Genomic DNA, 23,481 nt, shown 5'->3' on the forward strand with positions numbered 1-23,481 from the left:
CTGCATCACTTAGCAATGGCAATCCTGGTCCCAACTGCCATCATAACCCACAGTCTACCTGAACATGATAAAGCTGTAAGTAGATAAATTAGGCAAAATTCATGTGTAAGTTCAGAAAAAGTTGGGCGGTTACATTAATGTTGGTTACATTAATTGAGTACAAATGCCTTGTCATTGGAATACATATTTTGGAGAAATTTTCCTGTATCCACTTAAGGATTTATTTTTGATTAAATATACCTATGCTAAAATCTTTCATCCCTATTTCTGCATCTTACTGATAGTAATGTGTCTTCTAAGAAATCAGTAAGAGTACAAGCAAAACAGAGAGGGGGGGAAGGAGGGAGAGAGAGAGAAAGAGAGAGAGAGAGAGAGGGAGGGAGGGAGAGAGAGCGCGCGCAGATTCCTTGCACTTCCTTTGTGGTTTGGTCTTGCAAGATACCAAGATATTAATACACTTACTGCACACATTTGTAAAGAACTAAATTATTACTTTTTAGGAAACCTTCACGAATCAACTTCCCATGGAATTGATCCAAATTTTATGTAGACTAGAGATCTTGCAAGAAAATTCCTCTTCTGTTCTGAAGAAGCTTTCTGAGTTAAACTATCTGCAGAAACTCTGAACAATTCTTTGATACTGATCTCCTAAAGCACAACCCCTGCCCCCAACCACAATTTATGGTTAGAAAAAAAGTGTTAGCTGAAGCAGGCATGATCAAGCTGTATAAATCATTAATTGCACAAGATGGACAGATGGATTTTTACTCTTTTCAAAACACTAAAGCAGGGGTCTTCCAATTATGCTAGCTGGAATACTACCTTATGTACAAAAAAAATTCTTTGCACAGTCTAATTAATCAGAAATCATTACCACAAAATGTGATGATGAACCACTATAGTGGATTGATACATTTGTAGAAGAGGAATCTATTGGTACGACTTTTGAAAATTCAGTTTCCAACTATCCCAAGTAGGGGAGTAAAGGCAGTAAAAGAAGGTGCCTACAAACACCCCAGAAATATTTAGCATAGCCAGTGTGAGAAACAAAATGACAGATCAAGGTGGGTTTTGGCATGATTCAGCAGGCCCATACTTACCTTAAGACAATTTAGAGAGAGGGGCTGGAGCGAACAAGTAAGGCCTTCTCTTCTAGCTATGAGCAGTTACTGACAAATGTGTCAGCATGTCAAATATAGAATAGTAGGTGTATATTATTATTATTATTATTACTATTATTAGTAGTACAATGATTATGATTATGATTATGACTATTGTTGTTATTGTTGTTGTTGTTAGTATTATTATTGTTGTTGTTAGTATTATTAATTATTAATTATTATTATTATCCTGCAGAAAAGAGAAAGAAAATGCCCCAAAGGCAAGTAGGCGGAAACATCAGGCGTTAAGGGGACACCTTGTTCTATCTAGCCTGAAAATAAGACAAGAAATGCCGGCGCTTCTGCACCGCCCACATCTGCCGAGCAAACTGTAAAGTAGTAACAGCTGGGGGAAAAATATCCACAGAAATTGCAGCCGGAGCAGCTGCTCCCTTCCCAGGCTTTCCAGTGTATACAAAAGGGGCTTTCTCTCGCCCCGACACGTTTGCCAAACTCCTTCCTTCCTTCCACGATTTTTATTTTGCTTATTTATTTAGTTTGTAACTTATGTACAAGATAACAGGAATAAGAATAAACACGGATAACGGGTGGAAATAAATGGGGACCGTAGGACAGGGACGTTAGGCACGCGGGTGAGCTTATACACGCCCCTATTATTGCGCTCGCCTGTCAGCAGGCACGCAAATGCCTCAGCCGTCTCGAGGGCGGCGGACTCGCTGCCTCACAAACGGATCCCGAGCTCAGTGGACGCGTGTCCTAGTCATGAACACACAAAAGGAAGTCAAGCGAAGCAGCGGCGCCCGTAATAGGAAAGCGAAGGAATACAACCCTCGGCGCACGCCGCGCTCTAGCCAGACGGCATGGGGGAGGGGGGACCTAATCGCAGAGCCTGTGGTCGCAACTGGGCGAAACGCCGTCGCCTCTCCTCCCACCCGACTGGCGAGCCGAGCGCTAGAGCTTCGGCGCTCTCGCCTGAGGTTGCCGCCATAGCCGCGGTTTCTGTTGCTACGCGACGGGAGGGCGGGGAGGACGGGGACGAGGCTCCTCCCCGTTTCCTTCCTCGCGCCGCCTTGTGGGTTTGTGGAGCCGCTGCTTCTCGCTTCTTGCCGCCAGTCCTTCTCCGGGGAGGCGAGGGAAGCTGGCGCGGACGGGGTTTCGGTAGTGTCGCAAGCCCGGGCGGGTTTCCCTCTGCCGGGCCCCTCTCTATCCGCTCCGGCGAAGCGCGAGTAGCGTCCGCACCCCTTTCCGGAAATTCCCGGGCGGATCTTACAACGGGCTGTTTTCGAGGTCGAGGTTTGGACGCCTTTTCGGCCGTTCAGCTCACCTCGAACGGGGGAGCTGAGCTGAGTTACGGCGGCTTTCAGAGACGGGTTGGGGGCGACCCCTTTTGTCCCGGCCCCGCTTGCAAACTGTCCGGGCCCGGGAGGAACTTTGGTCCTTCCAGCCCCCCGCCGGGTAGCCAGCGGGGCCGGGACTTTCCACCAACGTGGCCAGAACTTGATCGCTGGAGCGGCCGTTGAGGTTGGGCTGGTGCGCGTCGGAGACCCGGGGCTGATCTCTTGGGCTTCTTCTCCGCCTGGCATAGGATGGCGATGAAGCTGAGCCGGCAGTTCACGATATTCGGCAGCGCGATCTTCTGCGTGGTGATCTTCTCCCTCTACCTGATGCTGGATCGGAGCCACTTGGACAACCCCAAGAATCACCGCCGGGAAGGCTCCTTCCCCCAGGTGAGCGAAGGACGGGAGGAGCCGCGGAGCCGGGTGGTAAAAGAAGGGGGAGGCTTTGGTGGGATGGAAAGGGTGGCTCGCCCGGCAAGCTGGGACGCTTCGGGGAAGGAGGGGAGAAAATGTAGAGCGCTCCGGCTGTAAAAAAAAAAAAGGGGGGGGGGAAGTGGTGCGGATGACTCAAGCAGAGTAGGCATATCTTCAGAAAGGAAGTGCGGGGGGAGGGGGTTGGGGAGTCTCCTTGTCTCGGATCCGGGGAGAAAGGAGGAAACGGTGAACCTCAAGCCCTTCCATCAAAGCAGGCTTGCTGGAGATGTAAAGACGCTTACGCTAAATTTTGACCATTTCGGTTTAATTGTTGTGGTGGGGAGAGCGCGCGACCGAGCACCGCCCTCCCCCTTTAGCAGATTTTAAATGGAAGCTCAATCGTAGTTGTACTGGATAGATTTCACAGGAGCCCAGTCCCGGAATCGGATTTTGAAGACCATACTTGCCCTATCGGGGACCCTATGCCTATGAACCACTGCCTTTTGTTACATCTCCAGGAGTGACTACGGATGAAGACTTTAGAGTGGGATTTTCCAGAGAGGGGTCGCTCTGGTGCCCTGTAGGAAAAGGGTAAACCGTAGGCAAGGATAGGATCTTGACTCAAAATATAAGTCAGCTGCTTTATCAGGCACTCTTTTCTCCCATGACTTTGAGAGGAAACTTCCTTTAAGTCTAGGAAGTGTAAGTTTGCTTGACTGTTAAATGAAGCTCTCACTACGGGTACTTGAGTATAAACTGCTCAGTTTTGTTTTTCCTTTCATATCCTTACCTTGATTTGTGGATAGTGGAGTAACCCCTTTCCAATAAAAAGGCAACATTCTTTTATGGCACGGTAAACCATATTTCTAGATTAATGGGTTTAATGAATAAACCCAGCCAATTGTGTTTTGTTTATCACATAACTGTAGTTTAAGACACTTTGAGGGCACACCCTGAATTCTTTGAGCAGCCTGTGTGATAGATGGTGAGTGGAAGATTGGCCCAGCGCTAGACCTGAACTCAGGAGTTCAGTGAAAGTAGAGAGTTCCAACCGCTGCATCACTCTGATAATTAATCTGTAGCTAAGAAATTAACGAAGTATGAAAGTTTGGTGCTTTCTATAACTGTTTTGTTCTGTGCATGAAAATAGAGTTCTATATGGCATTAAGGTGGTAATTATGGCATTGAGTTTGTACATTTTTAAAAAATATGTAATGCTAGGTTTGCTTGCTTTTGAACCAAGTCTGATACATCTGGTACACTTCCACGTATGCATTATAAATATTATTTAGAACTGCCAGACTGGAATATTTAGCAAACTGTATATTACAAAATGTATTATGCAGAGAAAGGTTCATTGTCTTGCCTAATTTTGTGGTTCTAAAATTCCAAGTTTCTACTTTTTTAGGTTTATTTTTAGATTTTTAACATTATTTTTATAAATAATGCAAGATGATTAAGATGTTTTTTTCCTCCTATTTTTCTCACAACAACCCTGTGAAGTGAGTTGAACTTGAAGAGTGACTGGCCCAAAGTCACTCAGTGGGCTTTCATGCTGGGATGTAAAGCAGCAAATCCCCCCCCCCCAACCTTTCTGGCACCAGGGACCAGTTTCGGAAGAAAAATTGTCTTCCATAGAACTGGGATGCGGGGGAGGAGAATGATTTTGCATGCTACTTAGATCCTGTGCATGCACAGATGAAGCTTTGCTTGCTCACCTGCCACTTGTGCAGCACGGTTGCTGACAGATTGCAGACCAGTACTGGTCCGTGAGGTGTTGTAAAGGAATCTTTTTTTAAAAAGTAAAAAAATAGCAATTTATTTAATACGTATTGCTTCCTAGTTGAAGCATGTCAAAGTGGTTTATATAAAAGACAAATTAAATGCATTAAATTCAAACAATGTAGAAGAACATTTAATAAGGTGTGTTAAAAAGATAAGTCAGCACTGTCAGAACTTACGGTATGTAATAAGTGGAATATGTGAGCTATAAACTGGTTAGTTTCACAATATTTTGTGCTTTATAGTAATGTTTTAGAAAGCTTTTCTTACTGTATTTTTGCAACAGAGTACATGTGAATTGAAGTTCTGTAAAAAATGAGTTTGGAAACAAAAAAAATTCAGGTGATTTTTGGGTAGGCGGTATCTTTATTTTCTATTTTGAAAGACCTCTTACTTGATAGACTGGAAATTATGAGTATCTCTTTACTGTAACAGTTTTACAACTGTGACTAATTCTACCCTAAAACATTGTAACACCTATAAGTGCTGCCATCTGTTGAGAGAGTAATAGGAATTCTTCCTATGATAGATAGGATTTTCAGTTAAAAGAACCGGTTAGGTTACTGAAGTCTGCATGTTCCCCTTTCTTATCCATTATTATTTATCTCAGATAATTGGGTGCCGGGCCAAATAAAAGCATTTATATGCAGCACTTAACTAGAATTGGAACATTGTTGGCTTACTTAACCCACAAGTTCCCATTATGATTGCTTAAAGCAAGAAAACAAAAGTACAGCCAGAGCAATAAAAGGAAGCTAAATTTTCTAGCTTAGTGTTTGCCTGTGGATAATATGATAGGCAGATGCTTAAGCTTGCTGAGAAATGGATATAAACAAACCATCCAGGAATCTCTATTTGGCAGAACTGTGCAGCTGTAGATTTCAGTTATCTCCCTGACACAGGCCTCACAATGGCTTAGGTTGCATGCAAGCTGTAAACTTGCCTGGAGGCACAATCTGATTCAGAGCAGTAGATCAGCGCAGAATTCCAGCTTGCATTCACAGACAATAAACATAGTAGATGTCTTGATGTTGTCTTGGCTTGTAAGCTAACAAATTATAAATGCAGTGTTTTTCATTAGGAACAGAAGCACACAGGCTGTGTTGATATAGTCTTATTTTGAAGGATGAGACACAGCTTTTTTTTAAAAAAGAGGAAATTCATTTTGTGCAAGGCTGACATTTAACTTGAATGACTTATCATGCTGTTAAATTTGCATTGTAATTACGGCTACCAAAAAGTTACTGTTTTCAATATACTGTAAAATGTCTTTATCTTGAAATACTTAGAATTTTTAATGGGATTGGAAATACATTTATTAAAATGTTTTAAAGTCTTGATTAATCTTATAGAAGTGAAGTAAATTTAATCTTCACTATTTTGAATAAACTTTACTTTGTCATGTGAACGGAATATTACATGGTCACTTTATTTTTTGATATCTATAACTGCTATAATTACCCAATTTACTAGTTTCTTCTCTATTCCAATATTTTTAAAAGATCCAGTTTGTCACTATACCTTTTGATAAGTGATGCCTAGAACCAGAGGCAGTATTCCAAATAGGATCTGATCAGGGCAGAATTGAGTGGAACAGTTACTTCCTGTGATGTGGACTCAATGCTCTTGTTAATGAAATTCTTGTTCAAACAAGTCTTACTTCTAAGAGTTGCCATTATTAAACTTGTTCGATGTTAGGGTGTATTTTCACTTGGTTTCTATTTCCAAAAAGTGTGTGGATGCAAGATTGTGGCAACATTAAAATTAAAAATTGTACTTATTGTATATGGTGAGGGTTTGAATTAAAACATATCCATCTGCAAAGATGGTATCATTGAATTTAAGATTCTTTCTATTAAGGAAGAAATAGATAAGCAAAAAATATAAATGCAGCCAATTTTTTTTTTTGCAGTGCCCACCTTCTCCACCATTTTAGTCTTGGGGTTTGAGTTTCAACCAAACGAAACCTAGAGATTCCTCTGTTCTAATGTGCCCTTGTGACATATTTGTGTGTGTGTGTGTGTGTGTATATATACATATCAGCCAGAAATCATATAAAAAGTTACACATGCATTTTAAATTACTGACTACATTAGCCTTTAAAATAATTATAAAATGAATTAAAGCCCATGGAAGGAAGGATGTGTGCTATTTGGATTGTTAGTATCCACGTTTCACATTTCCTCTGAAAGCCCCGCTCTTATTGAAATACTGAGCCATTTCTTTACAAATGCTGGGCTGTGGCACAGATTGTGACAGAGCTGAGGGAGAAATGAGAATATGGAATAAGCAACCATAGAGGTAGTCCCAAAAACTTCTGTAGCTCTTATGAGCAATGCAGGCACAATTGCCGAATAACCCAGACTGCTGCCATTTTGATGAGGGGCCTGGAACACCTTCTCAAGGTAGATAGCTTATGGAAGCAGGCTTGAAGATGTAAAGTCAAGACCAGTGCATATAACAGAAGTGAAAATATAACAGACTGAAATTAGGAGAAAATACTATTCTAAGCCTTGAGAAATATGGTGCACATTTAAAATGTATGTTTTGATTTGCCATGTTAATTTAAAATAATTTTGTATACCGAACATTTTAAACTGTTAAGATTTGTGTTTTGCCAAGCTGGGGGAAAACGTATGGCTGATACATGATTTTGTAATAGTTGAGCAGTTTTTTCTTTTAAAGTTTTGACAATACATAAAAAAGCTGGAAAATTGTTTGTAGGCAATCAGATCAGCCACAAAGTTACAAAACATTAATTTTATAGGTGGAGGATTCCTTTTGTAATAACTTTAATAAACTATAGTAGTAGATAGGAATTACATAGAACTAAAAATTAACTTTTTCTCTAGTTTGCTTAATATACCACTAGGGGGCACAAAATGATACTTCACATGTATGACTTTCTAAACCTTTTCCTCAGCATTTTAATAGTGTATATAATTTTCTTTGATATTATCAATCTTTACAGGTTCAAATATGCTTGTAAAATATATGAATCATAGTAGTTGCTTAAAAACCACCCACTAAATTGGAAACTTAGTTCAATAGAAATTTGAAGTATGTTTAACATATTCTAAAGGTAAGGTGGAAATCACATAAAATTGGAGAATTGCTTCAGTGGTGGCTGATAAGTCATGAAAATGCTCTAAAAGGAAATATATAGGCTACTTTCCCCAACCTTTTCTCCAGATATTTTGGATTTCAATTTCAATAAACCCCAGTCAGTTTAGTGAATGGTGGTACATTCTGATCACCAGATAAAGGGATGCTAAATGCTGTTCATGCACGAACACCAGCAAGAAACCATCTTATTTCAGCCTTAAAAGAACAGCTCTCTCTGCTCTATTGCATCTGTAGGCAAGGCCTGACTTATTTTTCCCAGATTATCTGAAATAGGAGATCAAACTATAATAAAATAGTTAAAACCTGATCGGTTCATGAAGTTAAACCATGTCAGCCATGTTGGTTGTAGTTCCAAAGGTGAGGCCATAAAAAGCTGTAATGAACACCTATCAGGCAACCATTGAATGATAGGATTATGAAAACAGTTTTATTTGAATTGAAACCATTGCAATTAATAGAACCTTGCTAATAAGTAAAAAAATATCCCCACTAGTAGAAGTCAATTTTTTTAGGATAATAGCGATGCTGTAGTTATCACCTTGCATTTGCAGTCCTCTCACAGTTATTTTGATTAAAAAGGGGTATAGTTTCAATCCCTTACTTGCACATGCCATTTGGATGTCATTGACTTTCCCTGCAGACACCCTCACTCCGACACATTCTGAAGTAACTCTCTTAAAGGATTTGTGCAGCCCTAGTAGAACCATTTCATGGTAAGGATTTAATCCTTGTCGTTGAAATATTTCTCTTGTCTTCTGGAACACAAAGATATTGAAACTGAATTGTACGTTGTATACAATGGTTGGGATTATTAATACATATATTGTTTAACATATTTAGTGTTGTTGTTAATACTAAACCAAATATGAAACCTACAGTTTGATTTAGACTAAAAAATTACTTCAATACATTTTATAAATAAATTGGACTCAAGCCTTTTTTAACACAAATACAAAGCAATAAAAAATATCTGTACCATTTCCCGACAAAAGCTCTGTTTTACTCCAGATTATAATATTTCCTACACTTGTCAAAATGTCACCTTATACTTCTGGTTCTTAACAAAAGATGCTGCTGATTATGAGCTGATGCACAGCTCAGTGTAGCTATAGGAGTGTTGCTTAGTGTGGGACTGATTCCTGAGTAAACTTGTTTCAATTTGCAGTTACTTGCACAATATAGGGGGGCATTGGCCTTCTGGCATGCAGGAATTGCAGGGTTTTTTAATTGACTGCACATATAATCTGAAAACAAAACTTTTAAAAAGTACTCTGCATAATTCAACATTGTACTGGCCTGATCTTAAAACAGATTTTCCAAACCAGAAGCCCTTGTCATGGGATTCTTTGAAAATTTGAATATCAAGGTAAAGGTACAAAATATGTATAACATCTTCGATATTCTGAATCATAATCTTGGCAATAAATCTTGTTCTTTGATTTCATACTTTTGATAATAAAATTAAATGAATTTTGACAGAAGCAACAGTTGTACTATGTGTTAAGGGCTTACAGATACCAACTACCGTATTTTTCGGAGTATAAACTGCACCGGAGTATAAGATGCAGCAAGATTTTGAAGAGGAAAATAAAAAAAAACTTTTTGCACTCTGCAAACCTCCCAAAAATGGCCCGTTTTTTTTTTTTTTGCAAAAACGGGCCCGTTACCCCCCCCCAAAAGGCATGAATAGCCTTTAGGAAACTTCCAGAGTGCTCGTGGGGGTGGGGGGCAAAAATGAGCAAAAACCACCCCATTTTGTGCAAAAACGGCCCCATTTTTCATTTTAAAAAGGGCATGGATAGCCTTTGGAAAGCTTATAGAGTGATCCTGGGGGCTGGGGGGTAAAATTCAGCAAAAAACGAGCCATTTTTTGCTCATTTCTGCCCTCCCCAGCCCCCAGAAGCTCTCTGAAAGCTTCCTTGGTGAAGGGGACGGGGTTTTGGGAGGCGAAAAATGCTATATTCAGTGTATAAGACGCACCCAGATTTTCAGCCTCTTTTTTGAGGGAAAAACATGTGTCTTATACTCAGAAAAATATGGTACATAAGATTATTTGGAATTAAATAGGAAATGGAAGATTTTAGAGTGGTACGTCGGTACTTATGCTTAATTGATTCCAGGATGTGCAACGAGTACTAAAAATGAATTCCAGAGAAACCACTTGATTCACCAAATGTCCTTTGTTTCAGTTGGAAAGAACTTCCTGTCTGTCCCTTTTCCTATGTCAGTGACCTTCCCAGAATGGCCAACTTCCTGTTTAACCTCTGCAGCTGTCCCCCACTTCTTTTTGTAGCAGCCTTTCTGCATGGCCAACTTTCTGTCCGTTCTCTGCAGCCATCCCCCTCTTCCTATTTCAGTGCATCAAGAACCAAAGAAATGAGTACTAGAACATTTTCACATCAAAATGTGCCAAGTACCAAATTCGACAAATTTTGAAGCAATTGAGAATCGAGGTACAACACATTCTATAATTAATCCTTCCAAGTTGTTTAGGACTGAACAGCAAATATGTCAAATATACATTTGTTGTTTATACCTTTTTCTTTTGTGCCTTTGAGACAGGTTTTTTTCTTTAACTTAGCTCCTGCAGTTATCTTGGCAAGGGTTTTTCAAAGTGGTTTGCCATTGCCTGCTTCCTCAGGCTAAAGAAGAATGATTAGCTCAAGGTTACCCAGCTGGCTTTGTGCTTAAGCAAGACTAGAATTCATTGTCTTCCGGTTTCTAGCCTAATGCCTTAACCATTACACCATTATATGCACATACTGTTGTTGAAAATACATTGCTGCTGCTCAGAATTTCTATATATCATAACAGAGATGCCCAACCCCCTGGTCCATAGATTGGCACCAGTCTGTGGCATGCCAGCAACCAGGCCATTCAAAAGAGTGAAACTCCATGAGTAGGATGTAGACAGCATGCAAAACCACGCCCCCTCCGGTCCACAGAAAATTTTTTCTCTCTATATGGTGAGAACAGGAAATATGGTGTTCATGTCTATTTTAAAAATCTAAGAAAATATAAAAAGCCTGTATTTTTGTTAATTATGTTAATGCCATATTCTTCTAATTCTTGCTAAAACCTATAGTTGCAAATAAATGTACTAAATAAAATGAAAAGAATATTCTTTTATGCAGGTAGAGCTACCTGTATATAGCAGGTGCCACAGCAGGGAAAACAGTATGGTGGTTATGATAGGGGATTATGCTTTCAAAAATATGCATGTAACAGTAGTAATACTGTGAGGAGATACGATGAATCAACAAGGAAATGTATATCATCTACTTGGAAGAATTAGAAAAAGATTATTATTTAGCCTCACTAGCTAAATTTGTTTTAATCTGTTATTTATTTCAAACTACAGCAAATAGTTCACTTGCCCCATAAAATGTTTTGAACTGATCATGTATCTAGAATGCAATTCTGTAGCTAAAAAAGGTTCTCTGAATGGCTGCTAATTATTCCTTTTGATTTTCTGTTCCGATATTTTGTAATATAACTAATTCTTCTCTTAATAAATAATGCCGCCTTGTAGCCCACTAAGATATCATAATAGTATAATTTTGAATAAATTATTTTAATGCTGAGACAATTTTGGAACTTATTCTTGAATTCATAGTGTATTTGGAAAAATGGTGGGGTTTTATTGTGTTTGCAGCAAAATAGAGTACCACAGTTGTTTGCTTTTTCAGAAAATTTCTAAATCCTACACACATTCAATTAAAGAATGAAATAATCTTGAATACTGTTTCTTTTCTGAGAAAGTTTCTTACACTGATTTGATGATAATTATAAGGTCTTTGCTATGATATTTAGAACAGGAAGAGGAAATAAATATATTTCTACTACAAGGATATTTGGATGTCTAATTGTGTATTTTTCAACAGGGTCAGCTTTCAATACTGCAAGAGAAAATAGACCACTTGGAACGGTTGCTGGCAGAAAACAATGAAATTATTTCAAACATAAGAGATTCTGTGATCAATCTGAGTGAATCTGTCAAAGATGGACAACATAATCCAGAAGTGTTAAACTTTAATCAAAGAAATTTTTCAGAAGTATTGCCTCTTGCCACTGCATATCTTTCAATTGAGCCTGAAGATTGTCAGTTTGCTTCAAAAATTGGAAGTCAAGCTTCAGATGTTCAAGTAAGAATCAGTTGAATATTAGCTGTTATCTTTCATCTATTTTTAGTCCTCTGCCAAAGAAATATAGAGATTTTTGTGTAGCCTAATCCAAGTTATACTTGAATTCCTAAACTGTGAAATAATTGACTGGTAGATTGATCAAACATACATGCAGATACTGAAGTCACTGGGATTGCCAATGAAAATGCGCTATGATATGCAAATATGGTTTAAATCAGGGATGTCAAACTCATATTGTCACAGCGGTGTCATTTGACATATTGGGAATTTTTGGCCCCGTTGCTAAATCGGGCATGGGCGCGGCCAGCACATGACACATCCAGCCCATGGGCCGGGAGTGTGACAGCCCTGTGTTGCGGTTATTAATCAGCCTGGTGCCTTGTGGAGACATACTTCGGTACCAACACACAAAAAAGGATACACATACAGACTTCAAAGAAACACATTTCTCTCTAGCTGTCCTTGGGCTAGAGAGGAAGTCTATCACAGATAGCATTGTGACATTCCTTTCTGCCTGCAATGAAGGGGAGGTTTTAGAATAAGCTTTTATCTTTAGGTGCGATGTCTCTGGCTGTGTAACTAATTTTTATAATCACGTATAGAGTGTTGCTATGTATGAAATCATAATTTTTCCTCTTGCTATTCCTTTGTTTGCCTTCTGTAACCACCCACTTTTGTAACCAATAAAAGGGACGTGTAAGTTTAGATTTACGCGCTTCCATCCCGAGAACACTGTGTGTGTACTCATCATTCGGCTGGTTTCATGGAAGGCCCACCAGTGACCCTTACAGCTGGTGACCCCGACGTGATAGTTCTGAGACTATACGTCCCCCGACGTGATGGCTTAGGCTGTACGTTTCTTGAGACCCTTACAGCCCTGGTTTAAATGGGTTATATGTTTTGTTTAAACTTAAAGTGATATATTCATTTGTGATATGTGCAGTTTTTGCATATGAGTGTACACTGGGTATACTTGCTAATGAATTTTCCCCTTACTGTTTTATTTGAATGATTTTTTAAAATTATAATTTGGGATATTCGTTTCAGATTGATTGAATGACTTTATATTATTGTTTGATTCAGTTGATCTCTAGTGAAGGAGAAATTGTATTTAAGCACAGCATAAATGTTGGAATGACTATTTCAGAGAAAATTCTTTACAATGCTTTTGTCTGAGTGATTTGAACTATTTTTTAAAAATTGCAGATTACAATTAAAAATAACACTTTCTCCATAGTTGCAAATGTTATTATATTGCTATTTACTATACCAAACGTTAAAGTAGGCCGTGTTTTAGGGATTACAGGTAGTCTTTGATTTACAACCACAATTGAGCCTTCTGTTGTTAAGTGAAACATTTGTTAAGTCAGTTTTGCCACAGTTGTGCAGTATCCCTGAAGTGGACAAATTAGTAACTGGGTTGTTAAGTGAATTTGGCTTCCCCATTAAACTTTGCTTGTGAGAAGGTCGCGACAATGATCACATGATCTTGGGATACAGCGACAGTCATAAATAGGAACCAGTTGCCAAGCATCTGAATTTTGATCAGGTAACCATGGGAATCCTGCAAAAGTTGTAACTCTGAAAAATGGTCGTAAGTCATATTTTTCAGTACCATTGTAACTTTGAACCGTCACTAAACAAACTTTTAAGTCGAGGACTACCTGTACTTACTGTGGAAACACTTACCTTTTGAGAAAATACATTTGAAAATAATATACTACTACAGGCTAATAGCCAGTAATTTGACTTTTTATTTCAAATCATTGTGCACAACTAATCTCTAACAGCTGCTGTTTCTGGCCATGTATCCTATCTTTCCCTTAGTTCTCTTCCTTCCAGGTTCCTTAAAGTCTGGTCTTTTCATTTTCCTAGAATTTGCTCTGTTCATTTTTCCTATAAGTGGTTGGGATCCATCACTACTAGATCCTTGTGTTCTGAGATCAAGCGAGCACATCCAGTTATGAGTCAGATCAGTGTTTTGCTTATGTTTTTCCAACATTAGGGAAGCTCAATAAATTACCGACAATGGCTTGCTCAATAAAATAAAAAAAATATTCATGAGTTAACTGTTGAGAGGCCAATTTGTGTGGAGGGTAAGGAAGATAGTATGAAGAAAATGAGACTAAGGTTTTCTTGTTTTCCCACCCTGGGTTTCAACTTTTTTTTTTATTTGGTTGAATTGTCTGTCTGTCTGAGGGCTTACAATACAGTTTCTGTTCCAAAAGTATGAGGAACCATATCACAAGAGTTTTGAAATTTGTGGCCAAACGGACTCTAATGGCTGCACATCACCCAGGAGCCTCATGTTAGGCAGCTGTGTTCTACATGATGGCTAGTATTTCATATCATACAAAGTTTTTGAAGGAGCAGTCATTTAAATGCATTCAAATCAAATGTATTGAAATGCCAGAACTTGTACCAGGTTAATGTCTGAATATATACGCTTAGCACTCATGATTACACAAATTAAAATGATTAGGCATTTCTTAGAATTATTTCCTTGGATATGCTTGTATGATTTGAGGTGCTTTACTGGGATTGCAGTTTATTGCAGTGTCATCAACTTCTGAAATGTGTGTAGATGACAGTGCTACAACTTCATTATTCAAAAGAATAGCTTCTTCCTTGTACTATTGGGGCCAGAATCCTCAAATTCCTAGCCAGTTATGATTCACAGTATTGGGGGGAATTCCAACTTTCCTTATTGTGAGATGTACTGTATTTTTTGGTGTATAAGACGCACTTCCCTCTCACCAAAAGTGGTGGAAATGTCTGCATCTTATAGAGCAAATGTTGCTGAAGCCCTGCCCATCCACTGGCCCCCACCCTTGCAGCAAACAGCTTGGTCAACTTCAGCACAGCCTGATTTAGCACAAGCAGCTGATTGGTGGTTGGATCTGCCTCCTGAAATACCACTGATCAGCTATTCTGGGCTGCAGAGATTGCCACCACTGCTGCCCATTGCCATTACCACCTATTGCTGTCTCTGCGTGCCCTGTTTTTGGCCTCCACATTCCCCATTTTCGGCCTCCACATGCCCCATTTTCAGTCTCTGTGAGCCCCATTTGTGGCCCATTCCAGGTGGCGGAGATAGGCGGTGGTGGCGATTCCTGCTGCCTGTAACGGGCTGAAAATGGGATGCATGGAGGTAAAAAATGGAACACGTGGAGGATGAAAATGGGGAACACGGAGGTGACAACAGGTGGAAGCAGCAATTCCCGCATCTTGGAACAGCTGATTGGCGGTATTCTGGGAGGCTGATCCAACCGCCTGTCAGCTGCTTGTGCTAAATTAAGCTGTGCTGAAGCTGACCAGACTATTTGCTATTTGCTGCAAGGAGGCAAATTGCTGGGAGGCAGATTTTTTTTCTTGTTTTCCTCCCCAAAATTAGGTGCGTCTTATTGTCTGAAAAATATGCTTAGCTGTTTACATGCCTTTCAGTATTTAATGCAAGATAAGAAACCTGTGAGACTCCAGACTTTGCTTATGACTAAGAATGCTAAGAATCACAGATAAGGTTGCCTTTTTTGATCTGTTATATTTAACTATATAGTAGCCACAAGAAATAGTCCAATAGTCCACCAATATTCTGTCAAGTCTACAATTCTAACAGATTCTTCAAGATGATATCTTTTCCCCCAAAAGTAGTATTGGCAAGTAACTAAATTGCCAGCACACTTACTGTAACAAACTTTGGTCTGTTAGGGAGTATAGATGTGGTTTGCATAGCTGAGTTTGTTATATGGCACCTTGTTATATAGTGCGATTAGTGTATTTTTTTTGAAAAAATATATAGGTTTTAGTATATTCTTTTTGATTGTTGCTTCTACGTTCTCTCATTGTTAGCTGTCCAAAGTTAATGTACAAGATAGGCAGTCAGAGTCATATAACTTTTGTGAATAAACAAATAGCAAATTCTTTATGGACACTAATGAAATTTAAGAACCCAAGCACTGCAATTAGTGGATCCTAGTAGGCCTCTGGATTGAGGCATATAGTATAATCTCTCACTTATCTGCTACTCTGGTAGAAGCATGTCAAAAGCAATTCAAAAGGGTTTTGAAACATTTTCAAATGGCAGCAGCTACTGCAAAGAATAGTTACGTAGAGTTCAAGAGGCTAGGGAAGAACCTTTCTGATAATAAAACAGCTTTCCAGAACAAGAAACATTTTTCAAAATTGCAATCAGAACTAGTATACATTGCTGGTATTTCCTATTTTCTCGAGATTTTACACTTTTGTTGTTCTGCTTGTGCAGCTTTATATAGTATCAGTTTCTTTAACTCGTATCACCTTGAGGGGAAAAAAAACCTAAGCAGTGGATTCCAAGAGCCTTAAAAAATCACAAGAAGTTAAGCCTATGCACGCCAAAAAACCTTCAGAAAATCATCTAGTACCTGCTTAGAGAATGCTATTAAGATATATGATAATGGCATCAATTTTAAATAATAAAATATTACAAAGAAATATTGCTTACAGTTTGATTTTAAAAATATAGCCAATTTTACAGTCTATTCATTTATCTGATGTTGGCAGGTCAAATTCTTGAGGCAGATGTTGAAAAAAATAATGTCCTCCCTAATTTTATTTTTTGGTTTATTTTTTGTTTTTGATTGTAGAAAGGAGCACGGTAGTGTGCAAATTGATCCCAATCCCTTCCTAATAGAATTTCACTGCAAAATGTCTGAATATGCCTAAAATTTTCTTTATACCAGGGAAACTGCAGCCATGGTTGCAACCATATATATAAAAAACACATACCAAAAGCATTGGCTTTTTAGCTTATTTTAATTATTTTGCTTGTTTGGGTTTTTTTCTCCAGCAAATGCAAATATTTGGAGTATGTATTGTGTCCCTGAGAAAAAGGAGAATGCAGTTCGGGAAGTACTATATGTAAAATAATCATTTTTCCTAGGAAAAATTTGTTTATCAGAATTTCTAAGAATTAGCTACATTCTTAAAGTTTTCTGATAATGTAGAAATGTATTACTCTCTTAAAAAATAATTTCTACTGATGTAACTTTCATGAAGAAAGAATCCAATTTGCCCAGAGCAAGTGGCAGAAAACTTAATTGAACTTTGTTTCTCTTATGTATTGGTCTGTCAGTTTAGGTAGAAACTGTGTATTGTCTGTCTTTACTTTGCTTATAATTCATTTTTATTAATTTATTTTTATTTATTAAATGTTATGCCACCCATCTCCCCTACAAGGTGACTCTGGGAGGTTTGCAAGTTTTCAAACAATTAACAAATAGCTAAAAGTTTAAAATGACACACATTACAATATTATTAAAACTGTACTAAAACTGTTTTGACTTTTAGTGCAGATTTGAATTTGTTTAATAATTTGTTTTGAATCTTTTATTGGCAGATTTAATCTAATACATATGGCTCACCTGAAGCTGCAGTAAAGGCTGAATATTATTTATTCATGATCATTAGTGTTACGTCAAGTGATACTTGAATATTTGTATGTGTACAAAATAAATATGTGTGTTTGTGGTGTGTGTTTTAATGGTTGTAGGCAGAATTAGTTGAACATTAGGAATGTTTGATATAAAATGTGTGTATAGTTGTAAAAGATGATGAGTGGCATACTTTAGACTATTGTGGCCGATCACATATGTACTATGTTCAATGTATGATATCTAGACAAATAATTTTTAAATAAAAATCTATGAAAAGTATTCTTTGAATGTAGTATTCAAACAGAACTTTGGAATGAGACTATTTATTTGTTTGTTTGTTTGTTTATTTATTCATCCACGCCTTAGGGTCTTTGCTGACTCAACTGCCCGGATAAATCTGTGGTGTGTCCTTGCTTGTTTCCTAAACCTGAGAGAGTGTGACTGACTCAATGTTACACAGTCAGCTTTACACTGAAAGCAAGGCTAGAACTCTTGGCTCCTCATTTCTAGTCTAGTGCCTTTTATCACCAGATCAAACTGGCTCTCAATGATTTGTTTGAACTTTGTTTAATAGTAAATTAGTGGCCGAACCATACTTATAGAACTATGTGCATCAATAATTTTATATATCATGGCTATTCTTTTTATGCATTTTAGATGCTGAAAGTCTATGACATTCTTCCTTTTGATAATCCAGATGGTGGAGTTTGGAAGCAAGGGTTTGACATCACTTATGATGAACATGAGTGGGATGATAAACCTCTTCAAGTTTTTGTTGTACCTCACTCACATAATGATCCAGGTAACATTTCGGAAAGCTTCAAAATATATTTGGGGCAATCATATTTGTGTCCTCAGCTCCATGAAACATAATGTTTTATCATTATATAGTTCTTTTTTATTAATGTACTTTCCTTGATTCCACTGCTACTAAAAATGCTTTATGAGTTACAGAATCAGCAGGTAATCACTCTAGCTGGCTAGATTTCAATACAAATTGTACAGAAATAACCAAATGAGCAAAAATGAGAGACCAGTGACATACTAAGCTGGTGGTTTTTTTTTACAAAATTCACAACAATTTCTATTTGCCTTAATTTCTGGGCCATAATCTTTCAGCCTACCACCAATAAATACTGGATTGGATTTTACAGTCCAAAATAAAGAGATTGCACAATATGGTTCTGCAGGCACTGGCTGCCAGGCAGTAGTCAGTAAATACAGGATTTGCAGACAATAGACTCAAATAAGGGTGAATGCCAAAAAGGATTTCTTTCATTTTGAGTAAATATTAAGAAAATTGCAGAAGAAAAAGAAAATATACCAGACTACAGCATCTCAGCCTGTCAAGAACCCCAAAATGATGCCAAATGGGCCCCCTGGAACTGGCTGACAATTGCATAATACCTTCCCAGATTGTTAGATTTTTGTCAAGATTTACAGTACCTGGGAGATTTTTGTCACCATTTTAAGCTTCTTAAAAAGACCAAGAGTATAACAATATCTACAGATGCCTTGGTGGCACATTTTATCAAGTGTCTTGGTCATATAGTTGACTTCTGCCTAGAATATATTTTAAGTAAAAATGTTGTATTTACTTTTTGCTAGACAGTAAAATATGTTATTTCTTCTGGATATTCTTCCTTGCCACTTCCTATAGTAAAGATTTGCAAAATACTTATCATCTTGATGTGAAAACCTTGAACCATTTACCTGATATTACATTGCTTTTTTCTATTCAGGAATAATAGTATTCTTAAAAAAAATACTTGCCAATATCTTAAGCCTGAAACTTGATTTACAGAAGGCTCAGGCTGTTGGCATACTTCTTATTGACATAAACATTCCATTTCTTTCTTATTTAAATGTGCTCACATAATACAATAGCCCGTTTGCACATTACATTAAGAGTTATGCTATATTAGCTAAAACCCAATTCCATATTTCATGTAGTTCATTGTACAAAGATTTAAGTTATTTGAAAGAATAATTCATATGTTAAATATAGATCAAATTAATAACAGTTTTGTACTCATTACTGTACAACTAGGTCCTTGAATTTAATAAATGTATTTAAAATTATGGGATATTTGTGAAAGTTTAAATCTGTGGCCTGAGTCTTGCATAATTACAATGATCATATTTTTATGGAAAAATTAAAGAACAAAACCTGAAAGGAAGCAAATTTGAGAGAGGTTCATAGGGATAAAAAAATTGTTTGTAACTTTGTTTTACAAAGGAAATTTCAAGAGTAAAACCAAGAAAATAAATAAGTAAGTTATATAAATCTAAAAGGCAGCTTTTTGAAATAAAGAGGGCGTGTGGTCACTGTATCCATAATTTAAGACTTTAATGCTAACAGCTGACATGATTTTCAGGACCTATACACAATAGTTCATAATGCTTTTCTACTTCCTTTTATGTTTGCATTTAGTGGTTAACTTGACCAAGAGTATTAAATAAAAGCTGAGTAGCAGTGGATTAGCAAGACATACCATTTATTTCATTTTGTTCTGCTTTGCTTTACAAATTCTTGTCCCAGAAATTCTGACAAATACTTGACATTTATTTTAAAGTTATTTCTTCAATACAATGGTTATCTGACTTATTTTTTTTAAGTTTTTCTTTATTTTTAGTTTTCAAGACAAACACAACATATTCTCCTTTACATACTGTAGAAAGTGTATCAGTTGGTTACAAAAAGGCTTTCGTGTATCTCTTCCACAGTCAACAAACATACTTCATATTAACTCAAGTATTTTAAACTCAGATATTTATATATGTTACCATCATCATACCTCCATTTTCATTTGACTATAATTGTTTAACTATCATAGAATATACCAAAATTTAATACATAACCACATACTGGCATTTCATTTACTATTTCTAAAATCCTCCAATAACACTGAATCTTTATATCCTATTCTAGCTAAACATCCATAATATTCAATAACAAAATTTTCTAATCCTTCTTTCCAAATCATTATTTGCAATTTACATCCAATTTCCTTATGTTACACCCATACCTATATGTGCGTTATTATCATTATGCCTCCTTTATTTAACTATATCCTGTATCATAACATTTCCCCTCTAATGTTCAAAACTTAAGTATATCTAACTTCGTTTTTGTTTTTTTTACCTTTATATATAATCCAAGAGAATTTCTAATCTTCCTTTCATGGGTACCATTCAATATTCATATCCCATTATTGCTTATCATAACACTACACATTGTATACATTATTATCATTATCATTTATTTAACTATATCTATTGTCACTAAATTTCACTAAGTTTAACTAGTTTTAAATTATACTCTTCCATCTATCAACCTGTATCTTTCCAATAACAAAACAGTCTCATATCTTCTGCTATTTGTGGTATCAGTCCTTTAATCTTCTCTTTAATCAACTTTGTATGGACTCCTCTTAGCCACTCTTTACTTATAAAATCTCTCATGTAATTTTGATGCCCTTCTTCTGTTTCCTTAATCCGCTTATCTTTGATTGTCGGTGGTGTTATCAAAACTATTGCTAATAAGATTTCTCTCTTTAAATCCATACATTCTTTTATTTTTTCTTCTTCTGTATCTTGCCATCTGGGGTAAGTTTCCCCTCCATTTAATTCCTCTTTCGGTATTCCACTCTTTACATTTTCAGAGGCAAACCAATTACCATAAATATCAGCAATTTTAATTTCTTTATATTCATTTTCCTCTTTGACTTTTTGGATTTTAACCGCCACTTTATCCATTTGATGAACATCTTCAACTTCTCCATCATATTTTGCTGTTAAATGCACTAAGTCATCCAACCTTCTCTATGCTCTCACATGTATTTGATAATTTCTGTATTTCTGAGAATATATTTTGCAGACTTAAAGCTTCCTTCTCCTGTTGAAATTACACCATTATCTCCAACTAATAACTGCTATTCTAGCTTAGAAGGTTTTAACAAAAATTAAGCATTGATTCACAATAATCATTTCATTTTCACCTTTCTCTGGTTAGAAATACTTCAAAGGAACATCTGTATGCTTTTCTTCCCATCACTCTCCATAAACAAGCAGTAAGACCCTGAAGTGCCAAGCCAAGATAATCAGTGAAAGAAAATAAAGTGTTTCGTTTCCAATACATAAAACTCTAGTCTCCGAAGTAGCAGTGTTATTGTTACAATGTTGCATTTTTAAAAAAATATCTTTTTTTTATTTCAAGTTGAAAAGAAAGTCCAATTCTTAAATGAGTTAGAAAAACACCCACAGTAATGAAAGAGGAGAATTTTAGACCATAGGTTACAAACAGTAATGAAAAAAAGAAAAATAGAAGAAGGCTTACATAAATTCCATCTGTGAAGATAGCATTAAAAAAAAAAGATAACCCACTGTCAAAAACCATTCCAAATTTAATTCTGCCGCTTATTTCTTCTGTTCTCCAATTTGAATTTATTTTAAGGTTTTTTATAGGCAGTCACTTTTAAAACAGTAAAAATTCCTCACCAGCTGGAAACACTTTCTCTTTCCATATCCTTCCGTTTTGGAGCCGCTCCAACTTCATCAGGCAAATGGCTGGATTTTTTGTCACCGGCTTGAAGACTTTCTCTTGGATCGATCAGGGACTTTGTGATGTCCCTGAGATCAGCAAGACATATTCTTCCTGTCCACCATCTCTGTGGGACAGTTTAGGTCCATTTGGACCACCCACTGGCAAAAGTGTCGATTGCGATCTCAGAGCATTGAGATTGCATGCTGTGTCGTTGCGACTTCGGCTCCTCCTACCGGTTACCTGACTTCTTGTTGTACACACATATTTTTCTGAGGAAAGATTCAGATAGATACAGTAGTTGCAAATATCATTGTAGACTCTGAAAAAAAACCAGCATCTTTTATAGCAATTTACTTAACTCAGTTCTTAAGTTTGCTCATTCCTTTCATTCTTTTTAATTAGTATTTTACATTCTTCTTTATGTTCAATTTGTGGCCTTTAAAAATCCCTGATATTTGGGATCTCATACATGTCTCAGCACGTATTCGTTTTAACTGTCCCATTCTTTTTTTTTACAAAACTCAGTGACTTTCAGAAATTTTGTTCTGAAGAGATAACTACTTAGTTTCTAGCATCAGAAAATAATTTTCATTTTGATAACAAAAGTGAATAAAACATCAAAGACCTCATTTTTCATCACTGAAATTACATTTAGCTTTTTAATTGATTTTTTAATATAACATTTGTTTCCATTTGCATTGACTTTGTGAAGGTTTTCTTTGCCTTCATTGTTGTTAGTGGTTGCAGCAATAAGAGAGTGATTTTATCTCTTATTGGCCACCATTTTGTTCTCAGAATTCTAAGAAAGGGTTAAGAGCACTTTAGGAATCATTATTTTTTTCTGAAATGTTCTAGAATAACATATATTTTAGGAGCTTCTAAGAAAAAAAAATCTGCATGCATTTGCTGAGAAAATAGTTTATGACTTATTGATATGGCTGAAGTAATGAAACAAATCCAACATATGCACACTTATTGCCTAAGTTGTTTATAACAAAAGGCAGTTGAACTAAAGTGAACCCTCTTGGTACTTTTTCTTAATATTGACTAAAAATTAATACTTTCTTCCACTTTAAAATTTTAAAGCAACTTCCTTGATAAGATATTACCATTATCACCATAGTTTGTGCTTTCAAAATGTTATTTTAAATATAGATATACTTCAACGAAGTTTTTCTTATTGCTCACTTCAAGTTTGCAAACCCGTCAGAGTCTACTTTTTGTTACTGTCTAGGTTTTTTTAGTCATAGTGAAATTTTTGTTGTACAAAAAGCAATTATGATTCTTTTTGGGAAACCCTGATATTATCACAATGTATTCAGTTTAATTTGTTCAGCATATGATATTATGTTTAATAGGTTGGCTGAAGACATTTGATGACTATTTCAGAGATCAGACACAACACATTCTCAATAACATGGTTCTTAAACTTCAAGAAGACAAAGGAAGGAAATTTATGTGGTCTGAAATCTCTTATTTTTCAAAGTGGTGGGATGGAATAGATAGTCAGAAGAAGGATGCTGTGAAAAGGTCAGGATATTTTAATATTGCATGTATATATTTTCTTTCAACCTATTGTATGCCCTAGTAATAAAAAAA

General features: G+C 36.8%; 1 protein-coding gene across 2 annotated transcripts in view; it reads left to right on the plus strand.

Annotated features, from left to right (window-relative positions):
• The first annotated feature begins 2,172 nt into the window (after positions 1 to 2,172).
• Positions 2,173 to 23,481, plus strand: part of MAN2A1 (mannosidase alpha class 2A member 1) — a 59,388-nt gene continuing 38,079 nt past the window's right edge. Inside the window, exons 1-4 of one of the 2 annotated variants that reach the window (XM_081941298.1) lie at positions 2,173 to 2,848; positions 11,665 to 11,925; positions 17,994 to 18,138; positions 23,241 to 23,412. In XM_081941298.1, the coding sequence (XP_081797424.1) occupies positions 2,708 to 2,848; positions 11,665 to 11,925; positions 17,994 to 18,138; positions 23,241 to 23,412 (719 nt within the window). In that variant the 5' untranslated portion in view covers positions 2,173 to 2,707. Of the gene's footprint in view, positions 2,849 to 3,839; positions 3,858 to 11,664; positions 11,926 to 17,993; positions 18,139 to 23,240; positions 23,413 to 23,481 lie in introns of those variants that run through there. The other variant, XM_081941299.1, reaches the window with a different exon arrangement.

Source organism: Natrix helvetica, assembly GCF_964273705.1.
Source record: "Natrix helvetica genome assembly, chromosome: 2".
Taxonomy (NCBI): domain Eukaryota; kingdom Metazoa; phylum Chordata; class Lepidosauria; order Squamata; family Natricidae; genus Natrix; species Natrix helvetica.